The sequence below is a fragment of the Pteropus alecto genome, unplaced genomic scaffold, assembly GCF_000325575.1.
Source record: "Pteropus alecto unplaced genomic scaffold, ASM32557v1 scaffold118, whole genome shotgun sequence".
NCBI classification, from domain to species: Eukaryota; Metazoa; Chordata; class Mammalia; order Chiroptera; family Pteropodidae; genus Pteropus; species Pteropus alecto.
This window is the reverse complement of record NW_006440654.1, coordinates 705,203-716,089: the sequence shown is the minus strand read 5'-3', so window position 1 is coordinate 716,089 and position 10,887 is coordinate 705,203. Positions and strand designations below refer to the sequence as shown.

General features: G+C 55.0%; 1 protein-coding gene and 1 pseudogene across 1 annotated transcript in view; both read left to right on the top strand.

Moving 5' to 3' along the window:
- The window catches only part of ZBED4 (zinc finger BED-type containing 4), an 18,674-nt gene that overhangs the window by 4,803 nt on the left and 2,984 nt on the right, over positions 1-10,887 (top strand). The window contains exon 2 of the mRNA XM_025051033.1: positions 8,690-10,881. Coding sequence (XP_024906801.1) covers positions 9,026-10,881 — 1,856 coding nt within the window. The 5' untranslated portion in view covers positions 8,690-9,025. The remainder of the gene's footprint in view (positions 1-8,689; positions 10,882-10,887) is intronic.
- On the top strand, positions 2,793-2,911 carry LOC112484728 (annotated as a pseudogene).

Below are 10,887 nucleotides of genomic sequence, written 5' to 3'. Positions count from 1 at the left end.
CAGCTCTTTGAGGAGAGTGGGCCTGGCCCCTGAGTGTCCTGCTCTGGACTTGTTTGCTGTTTCCGCGCCGTGTCCTTTAACTTGTTCCTCTGCCCCCTGTGTACAGCCTGGGACCTGGCGGGAGGCGGCCGTTTTCCCGAGGGTGGGCTGCGTGCCGCCGCTGTGCCGCTCGGAGGCCGTCCCCTGGGACTGCCGCGGGCTCTTTGTTCACTTTATTTATGTTTCCTCATCCACTGCTTCCCGAGAAGACGGGGCAGACGCCGACTCCCCTCCCTTTACTCGACGCGTCAGGGGAAGCTGCGGGTCGTAACGTCTGCCTCCGTGGCCTTCTCTTTCCTTTCCCTTCTTGGAAAGTCAGTGCGAGCTGATGGATTTGTATTTGTCCATCATGAGGCTCCCTATCATGGCATCGTTTTCATTTAGTGTGCTTCGACTTGAACGAAAAATGGAAAAATAGACTTTGCTAAAAGGGATATATTTTGTGGCCGGAGCATTCGAGATCACTGTGAAAGGCAACCGCCAGGAGTAAGTCCCCAAGGCCGACCGGCCACTGCAGCGCGAGAGCTGAAAACGCCGCCCGCCGGGATTCACGCCGGCACTTCCTGCCGCCGTGGCCCTTCCGAAGCCATTTCCTCAATTCTTTAAGTAAAAAATAACGCTAGATCGTCCGACAAGTCAGAACACGTGTCAAAAGTTGAGAATATTCTATACATTTTATTTTTTCCAGAAAGGATCCTCTGAGTAGCTAACTTTATTTTTAGGCGTTTCGTCTTTGAACTAAAAATGTAAAAAAATTCCAGAAAATTTTGGTTTTGGATGCTTCCTGTCTCCCTCTCATCCTCCTTCAACCTCTGGTCAGAGTCGCCATGCTCACTGCGTGAGTGTAACAGTGCTTTCTTAACTGCCGTAGTGCCCGTCACCAGAGAGGCCTCTAGCTGTGAAGAGATGGGGCTCCCTTACGTGCCGGGGGGACCAGGTGATGCGAGCAGCCGTGCAGGATTTGTTCTGGAAGGATCCCGATTGTGATCGATCACCCTACTCTACATTCATGCTGATCGATCCCATTTTAAATTCGTTTTTGTTTGCTGGACAACGGAATCAGAACCATGGAGTGACTGGCCCCGGACGCACCATAAGTAGGCAGCCCCGTCTTTCAAGGCCACTGTCATCTCCAGAGTTACGGGACAGGTGGCAAAAACCAAGGTGTTCTTCACATACACGTAAACCTATCAGAAATTTCACAAGGACAGAGTTTTTGTGTTTTGAAAACCAAAACTAACTTTTATTTTTTTAGTTGGTGCTGAAATAGCAGGAAAAAGTTATCTTCTTTGGAAGTAAACTGCTAGAACAAACAGCAGCATTTTCCCTCAGATAGAAGCGTGTTATGCATGACTGTAAAATAACGTGCAGAATAGTCGAGCAGCAGAGAAGCACGCAGCAGAGAACGTGCAGCTCCCCTGGTCGGCTCGGCTGGCAGACACGTGTCTGCCTGAGCGGGCGTGTCTGCCCCCTGCGCCCGCAGCCCTCGTCCCTCCACAGGGAGGGTGCCAGGGGCGCGGCCTCCCACCCGCTGGGTGGGCCTTGGCCTATGTGACTGCATTCTCGGGAGTTGTCGCGTGTCTGGGGACAGGAGGTGGCCCCAGCGCTTCCTTTCCTCCTCTCAAGTCAGTAGCTGGGTTTGAACACTGCTGCTATGACTGTATGCGGCACGTGTACAGGTGTTGCTGTTGGGTGTGTCCCTGTGGGGGGTCACGGGTGACCCCATATGTGGCAAACGTCTCTCCAGCATGGTCACACTTACCTGCTGCTGATCTTCCCCGGTCGTTTTTGTTTGGTCGTTCTCCAAGGTCGTGGCAAACATCTCTCCAGCATGGTCACACTTACCTGCTGCTGATCTTCCCCGGCATTTGCCACCGTCGGGCCGTGTGTGTGTGTGTGTGTCTGTGCGCGCGTGTCCACGTCCATTTTACAGGCGGTACGTTGCTGTAGCTTTAATTTGCATTGCCTTGATTTTTAATGAGATTGAGCATTTTTCCACGCATTTATTGGCCCCTTTTATGAAGTGCTTGTTCGGGACACTTACCCCTTCTGACTCTCCTACTCCGAAGCTTTTTTATTATTCACATAATGGTGTTCGTTGAAGAATAGTTGTTTCTTTCGTAATTCAGTTATGAAACTGCGAGGAAAAGTAAGAAAGTTGCTGCCATAAAGGTGAGGTCGCTTGGGAGGGAGGGAGACGTGACTGGGACAGGGCGCGTGGCAGGGTTCTGGGGGCCAGCGAGTTCTATTTCTTGACTCAAGCAATGGTTACAAAAGTATCCACCGTATAATAGCTCATCAAGCTATATCTTTATTTGTACAGTTTCTGTATCTGTGTCATACTTTAAAATAAATAGTTTTTTCAAAAACGCCTAGGAAACCACGGCGAGGAGGGCGCTCCAGTGCTGGGCGAACGGACCGGCGCCCAGGCCCGGGGCCCCGAACGTGTGGTCCGCAGGCGCCTGAGTTTTATGCAGAGCAGAGGGAGACCTTTTAGTAAACGGTGCCAGGACAATTAGATCTCTCTACGGAAAAAGTGACACTTGTTGGCCCTTAGCTCTTGCCATCCCCCAAATCAAATCCAGGCAGATGGTCCACGAAAGACGATTTAGAGCAAAACAGGAGTAATCATTTATGGAAGATGGATAAGTCAGAACGCACTGAAATTATGAAACTTTTTTTTTTCAGGCGACGCGACCCTTGGTTGAGCTCACAGATCGCAAGGACCTTGTCAGCTTACAATTCTTAATTTCATCTACGGCCACGCCCCCCTGAACGTGCCCGATCCCGTCTGATCTTGGAAGCTAAGCAGGGTCGGGCCTGGTTAGTCCTTGGATGGGAGACCACCTAGGAAGACCGGGTGCTGTAGGCATAAAAAAATAAAGGATTGTAAGCTGACAAGGTCCTTGCGATCTGTGAGCTCAACCAAGGGTCGCGTCGCCTGAAAAAAAAAAGTTTCATAATTTCAGTGCGTTCTGACTTATTCATCTTCCATAAATGTCCCATTTTGGACAGCAGGAGCCTTGCAGGCTGGCTCCCACAGCCCTAGCACTTGGTGGCCCCTGGCCCTCTGGCCGCCAGCCTGTGCTGGGCTCCCCTCGCATCACCCCACCTCAGACCTGGAGCAGGCCCTTCCTTCCAGAAGCCCTGGTCTCTTTGATGGGCACCAATGGTTCAGGGCGCAGCTGGACGTCACCGGCGGTCACTGTTTCTGGGGCTTTGCAGCGAACACCTAGAGTTGGTAGTCCGTTCACTGGATGGCGGACGTTCAGCTGACCTTGATCGCATGCCTCTGCCACTTTTCTGCCCCGCAAGTCCTGGCTCTCAAGGACATGGGAGGCGTGGCGTGGGACCATCGCTGTGCCTCGCGGCCCGCCTTATGCTGCGCCCGCCGCAGACGCAACTCAGTGGCAGGGCCGCCCGCCTCGGTCTCAGCTCGGCCGCCCGTGCCCAGCGCACCCCCAGTCCCAACCGCGCTGTTTCTCTAGACTTTCCGGTCGAGGTTCGTTCCCTAGCAGATTTCTCCGGAGAGGACTCGTGGACAGTTTTTTCCTGAGTTCTTGCCTATTGCTGATAGTTTATCTGCATCTTTTACACCTGAAAGCCGCAGTGACTGGATGTAAAGCCTGTGGCTCACATTTTCTTCCACTGGACACCGAAATGCCATTCCGTTGTCTTCTGGCGTAGAACAGTGCGCTCGAACTCATGACGGTTTTGTTTGCCCTTAGAAATGACTTCGTTTTTGCCTGAAAGTGTGTGTTTTAGGCCCCGCGATCTTACGAGAATACACCTGCGTTGGTTAACAGGCTGGCGATTCTCGGCTCCGGGGTGCGTTCGTGTCCAGGAGGGTTGAGAAGCGTTCAGCGCTCCTCTCTGGCTGTGCCGCCCCCTCGTTTGCGGGTCCTCCGATTAGACGTGTGCTGGGTCCACTTACCTGTCTTCACCCTGGGCGGTTTCTCGTGTCCTTTTTATTTCTTCGTTTCTTCTTTATAAATCCTCCCGTTTACGTAAAGCAGTCATCTGTGGACTGTTTGTTCCTGTGTTGCTTCTAGCTTAGTCTTTATTCTTGGACTGATATTTTACTTTATTTCAAATGTTTTCCTAGGATCAAGACCTCATCTCAGCGTCGTCCTATCCTCGGCTGTCTTGTTCTCGCATTATTGTTTAGTAGCGTGAGCCTCTTTCGAAATAGCTCGTAGTTTGCCTTTCTTCCGAGGCTGCGGTTCTCGGGCGCTTTCGTCGTCGGCGCACATTCTTTCTGCTCTTTGTTCTGTCCCCTCCTCTCTCTGTGAGATTCGACCTCGGCCCTTTGCTGCTCACTGTGTTCGCTTCCTTCGGCTGCTTTGACAGATGGCCACAACCTTAGGGCTGAAAACAACATAAATTTGAAGGGCAGAAACCCAAGCTGGGTCTCGCTGGCCAAACCCAGACGCCGGCAGGTGCTTCTCTTCCCGAGGCCCCGGCGGGGAGCGCACAGCGTAGCCTTTGACGTGCCGAGGCCGCCCGTGCCCCTTGGCTTGCGGGCCTCCCCATCCTCAGAGCCGCGTCTCTGCCCCTTCCGCTGAGGTCATCTCACTCTTTCACTTCTAAGGACCCTCGTGATAACACTGGGTCACTAACCCCGATTCTGCCCGCTCCCTCCCTAGTCTGCTCTGCACATCACGTCCAGAGGTCTGAGGGTTAGGACAGGGACTTCTTTGAGGGCCCATTCCGTCTGCCACATGTATTTTCATATAATACTAGTTTTTTTTGGAATTTAAGGATACACGAGGCCAGATCACCCTAACTTCTTGGCACCCCCCCCCCTTCTGCAGTCTTCATGTGCTGTTAAAAACGTGGCGGCTTCCTTTACGGATCCAGGGCCATCGCTCGGTCGTTTTCTGGCTGTGTGTCTGGCTTTGGTGCCTGGTGATCCGGCCTCTTAGGATAAGCTGGGGGTTTCCCGTCGTCTGTTTTCAGAGTTGGTGGAGTGTTGGTGTTGGGTCCTCTGTGAATGGTTGATGAAATTCACCAGTGAAGCCAGCCAAGCCTGCGTTTTTCTCTCTGGGAAAGTTTTAAATTACTGATGTAATTTTTTTACTTCTTATATGTCTGTTCTGACTTGAGTCACTTTGGTAATTTATTATTTTCTAGGAATTTTTCCATTTCACTTAAGCCGTGGGCTGTGTTGGTAGAAAGTTTTGTTCGTGTTCTCTTATATTCCATTTAATTTCTGAGGAATCTGGTGATGTTCCCACATTTTTAGTCTTTCTTTTTTTGGAATCTAGCTAAGGATTTGTCAATTTTGTTGATCTTGTCAAAGAAACGACTTGTTTCACGGATGTTCTGTGTCATTTTTCTGTTTTCTAGTTCATTACTCTCCACTCTAATCTTTATCATTTCCCCTTTTTCTGCCTTGGTTTGGTTTGTTATTTTTTCCGGGGTGTTTTTCTTTTTTTAGGTAAGTGCTTATATTATTGATTTGAGATCTTTCATTTCTAATACAGCTAGAAATTTCTTTAGCTGCATCTCATACATTTGGGTGTGTTGTGCTTTTTAGTTTTTTTTTTTTAGGTTGGGGAGAAATTAGGGAAGGTCTGGATGCCAGGTTCAGGAGCCAGTGTCGGAAAGTCTTTCTGTTCTGATGGGACTGTGCCCAGCGGTGGGGAGGGACACACGTGCATTTGCGTATACCGTGGCATTGAGGCATGGGGCGGACGGCGCTGACATAAGAAACATCAGTTTTTACCGGAGTTCATTTGAGCCAGACTGACGGCACATGCTGGGGAGCACGATCTCAGATGCCCCCTTAGTTTCTTTTCGACTCACGAAGTATTTAGAGATGCGTTTTTATTTCCAAGCATTTGTTAATTTCTTAAATTTCCTTATTGTTTTATAATCTAACTCTTGTGGTTGAAGGACACACCTGTAGAATCTCAGCCCTTTCCGACGTGTTCTTACTGGTTCCGTGGCCTGGCACGTGGTCTGTTCTGCGGAGTGTTTCACGTGCCCGTGAGAACACGGACCATGCTGCCGCCGGGCGCGCTGCTCTGCGGCCGTCAGTCCATGTGCGCAGGCGTCGTGGTCCTCGCTGATTTTCTGTCCACTTGTTCTCGCGGACCTGTCTTCACGTGTGGTGATTATTCTGCCAGCCGTTGAGCTCTACTGAATTTTTCATTTGTTATACGTTTCAATTCCATAATTTCTACTCGGTCGTCTTGTACGGTGTTTCTCTCTGCTGATGCTTATTGGGCGAGACGCCGTCTGTCTTCCCTTTGGTTTTTGAAGTCATCGTACCCTTTGTTTCTTCCAGCGTGTTTATAACGGCCAGTTTGAAGTCTTTGTCTAGGAAGTCGGACGCTCGAGCCCCTCAGGGGCAGCGTCTGTTCACTTTCTGGGGTACGCGCCATGTTTTCCTGCCTCCTTTTTGCGTGTCTTGTGATATTTTTGTTTTTGTTGAAAACTGGACATCAGATGCCCCTCCCTCTTGATTTTGTTGTTTTAGCTGGGATTTTGTTTTGTTTCGTTTTTGTCTGTTTGTTTCTTTAGTGACTTTCCTGGACTAATTCTGCAAAGTCCATCTTCCTTGTCGCGTGTGGCCACGTGAGTCTGCTTGCTTAGCTTGGCGGTCGGTTGATGATTGGTCAGATTTCCTTAAATGCCTTGAACAAACGTGTCCACCAGCCTTGCCAGGGGTTCCGTGTGTGTGTGCTGGGACAAGCCATGATCCTCAAGCAGTCTGCTGACGTGGTGGCACTCAGCAGGTGTCAGGGGATGTGATGTGGGACACGGGAACAGCCAGGTAAAGGGTCCATAGGGTGAGGTCTGGAGGGTCCTGCGCACAGGAGCCTCTGCGCCTGTGGAGCTGGGGGCACCTCTGTCCTGGCACACGGGTGGTTTGAGCAGCCCAGCGGTCCCCCAAACACCATCCTTCTCAGACTTCCATGGAGGCATCGTTACGTAGGCTCGGTCAGTTATTAATGCAATTTCCAGCCCTTCTCCCCTCTCTGGAGGGTGGGGGCCAGGGTAGGGCTGAAAGTTCCGTGCTTCTGATCCTAGCCGGTCTTTGCAGTACCTAGTACCAGTTCAGGAGCCACCCAGGTCGCCTCATTAGCACAGATTCTTCTGTCACCCAGGACATTCCAAGGGAGTTAAGGGCTCTGTGTCAGGAGCTGGGAGCAGAGGCCAATCAATATATGTGTATGTGTGTATATATACACACACACACTTCATAGTATTTCACATTGGGTATAACTGACATTTGCAGTAAATTTTACAGTTAGATAAACAAGCATGAACGTACACACACGTTTTTACATCATGTTTACATACGTAAACAGCTGCTGTTGGCTTTTGGGACAAGCAAGAGTCCCAAGGGCTCGGGCTGTCCTGCAGCTGCTGTGCGAGCAGGCGGAGCTGGGCAGCCCAGTGTCCTCTCCCCATGTTTGGGCACAGGCCTGTTGGCTGGCACATCTTCTGGCAGCAGGTGGTCATCCCTGGGCACCCAGTGCCGTGCAGCGGCCGCATCCAAGCCGTGCTGGCCCCAGATGGGCTTGCGGTGGCCAAAGACGCTGGCTGCTGGCAGCACCGAGGGCGTCTGGGGCTGGGGCGGGCACCGGGGCCAGCCCGTGCCCGTCCTCCGCGTGCCCCACCCGAGCACAGTCAGCCGGGCCGAGCCCCCATTCACCTGCGCAGCGTGGGGCCGGCCGCGTGTGCCGGGGGCCTTGGCCCTGACCCTGAGCCCCGGTCTTCTGGTGCTGTTCCCTCTTCTCACAGCGAGTTCGAGCCTTTCTTCCCCTTTTCTTGAGACGTCCTCTGTGTTGGTTGGTTTTTCTTTGGGGGGGCTGGCTGAGCCCAAGGGTCAGAAACGTGCCCCTCATCCCCACCACCTGGCACCCCGGTTTTGGTTCCTGTGTAGTTCTGAGTTTTTCTATGCTGGTTGTATTGATATTAAACCACTGGTTGGTATAGAAAAGTCGGTCATGGGTTATTTAGGGTCTAGTGACCGTAGCGAGCACGCGCTTCCTGGTACTGGTGCTCCCTGTGGCTAAGAACAGGTGTGCGTTGCTTTTCTTTACCTTGTATTAACCCCTGCAGTCCTCTGGCTCAGGTCTGACGGTGCCGGGTCCCTGCGGGCCGGCCGGCCAGTGGCTGCGTGGGGTGGACGCTGCTCTGCGCTTAGACGCGGGCAGCCCTCGTTCCTTCGTGATCCTCAGCGTTGGGTCTGCGAATCAGTTATCTCGGGGGTTAGCTGTAGGGTTTCTCAGTTCCTGTTCTGCGTGCCGGGTCTTCAGCAAAGTGGAGTGACGCCAGCAGGCGGGCACTCGGCGGGGCTGCTGCGGCTGCTGCGGGGGTCGGTGGGCTGCCGGGTGGCCGGGCTTCGGCCGAGGCCTGCGCTGCCTATGCCGCCGTGGGGCTTTCCCCATGCCCCCCGATCCTTTACCAACAGGCCATTGGAATTTAAACTCACACCTTTATTTTTTCACGTATTTTCCGGTGTTAGGGTCTTTCCGTCGTATAAGTGGATTACAGGAAACGTGAGGAACATGTCTTCCTGTTTTCCCATCACGGAAGTTTGCGGCGTGCACAGAGAGGCCGGTGGACGCTCCGGCACTGTAGGTCTGACGTGCGTGATTTAGTTTGGTGCTTGACTCGATTTCATCTTTTACAGGCAGTGTGGACGGACCATCAGGATGGTGGCGATCCCGTCTCCCAGACAACAGGCAGGTCTGCACGGCCCGAGTTTACAGCGCACCGTCACGGACGTGATGGAGCTCCCGGAAAGCGGGGTCTGCGCCCGCGCCCTAAGATGACGTGCTCATGAGTTACGTGCTCTGTTTCTCAGCGAGATTTATGAGCAGCCACATTCGTAAACATCCCGAAGGATAGAATTGTTCTGAAAACTCTGAAGATAATGGACATTTGGGGGCACAAATGCACACGGGTCATGTTTTTACCGACCTAAGCTGTCAGCGTGATGCAGCAGCCAGAATAGTTATGGTCAGCCATGGAGAATAACCAGGAAGCTCGTCCCGCAGGGGATGGCGACTTCGTTTCTGCTAAAATCAATTTTAAAATCGAAGAAGAAGATGCTGCTGGGACGCCGAACCACAGTCTGGAAGGAGCGGACTTCAGAATCGAGCGAGAGGACCGGAAGCCCGGGGACCGCGGGGCAGGCCGGGCCGAGGGCCGAGGGGCGAGCTGTGGCTGCAAGCCCCTGGGGGGCTGCTTCCCCGCCGCGGACGAGGACGGGTCCCTGTTCTCCCAGTACAGCAGCACGCTGTACGACGTGGCCATGGAGGCCGTGACGCAGAGCCTGCTGTCCGGCCGGCACGCCGGCTCCCGGAAGAAGTCGCCGGCCTGGAAGCACTTCTTCATCTCGCCGCGGGACAGCACCAAGGCCGTGTGCATGTACTGCATGAAGGAGTTCAGCCGCGGCAAGAACGAGAAGGACCTCAGCACCAGCTGCCTCATGCGGCACGTGCGGCGGGCGCACCCCACGGCGCTTGTCCCGGAGAACGGGGCCGTGTCGGCCCTGGCCTCGCTCTCCGCCCCGGCCCTGCTGCTCCCACAGCCCGCGGACGCCGGGGACCTGGGCACCGTGCTGTCACCCGTCAAGCTGGTCCAGAGAGTGGCACCCCAGATCCCGGCTTCTGACCAGGTGACGGAGGAATCCGCCTCTGTCGTCCCCTCCCAAGACGGCCCCTCGGAGCTGGCCACCCCCGAGAGGTCTGGCAGGGAGGAAGCTGTGCCCGGGCCGCCCCCGCCCCTTCCCGCTCCCCAGTACGACGACGCTGCCGAGAGCGGGCCGGAGAAGAACCCCGCCCTCCCCAAGAGCTCGTCGGGGTCCCGGCGGCGGTCCGCGGTCTGGAAGCACTTCTACCTGTCGCCGCTGGACAGCTCCAAGGCCGTGTGCATCCACTGCATGAACGAGTTCAGCCGGGGCAAGAACGGGAAGGACCTGGGCACCAGCTGCCTCATCAGGCACATGTGGAGGGCGCACCGCTCCGTCGTGCTGCGTGAGAACGGCACGGGCTCGGCCATCCCGCCGCCCTACTCCGCGCCCCCGACGCTGCTGCCCGCCCTGCCGCCCCCGGACGGCCAGCCGGGCTCCGTGTCGTCGTCGCCAGGGAAGCTGGCCCAGCAGTCCCCCTCGGCCTCCTCCTCCCCCGACCGGCTGGCGGAGGACCTGCAGTCATGTCTGAATCCCAGAGATGCGCTGACGCAGGACGCGTCGCTGCCGGCCCCCTCCGAGGACGGCGGCAAGGCCTCGTCGCTGCCCTGCCCCGAGAAGCAGCAGGGCGCCGGGTCGCGCCTGCGCGGGTTCGAGTCCAGCGCCGTGTTCCAGCAGAACAGACGGGTGATGAAGAGGCTGAAGTCGGAGGTGTGGCACCACTTCTCGCTGGCCCCCACGGACAGCCTGAAGGCGGTGTGCAGGCACTGCGGCTGCGTCATCAGCCGGGGGAAGAAGGGCGACGTGGGCACCAGCTGTCTGATGAGACACCTCTACAGACGCCACCCGGAAGTGGTCGGGAACCAGAAGGGCCTCCTGGGGGCCGGCTTGGCCAGTTCCCCGTACGCCACCTTGGCTTCTGCAGAGAGTCCCTCCCCTACACTGACCGATTTGCCGGCAGCGGCCACAAAAACCCACCCAGCCCTCCTCCCCGGCCCCAGCAAAAAGACCTCCAAGCTGTGGAATCATTTCTCTGTCTGCTCCGCAGACCCCACGAAGGTCGTGTGCTTGCACTGTGGCCGGACGATAAGCCGAGGCAAGAAGCCGACTAACCTGGGCACCAGCTGTCTCCTGAGGCACCTGCAGAGGTTCCACGGCAGCGTCCTGAAGGCCGACCTCCCCGCCCCGGCGCCGCC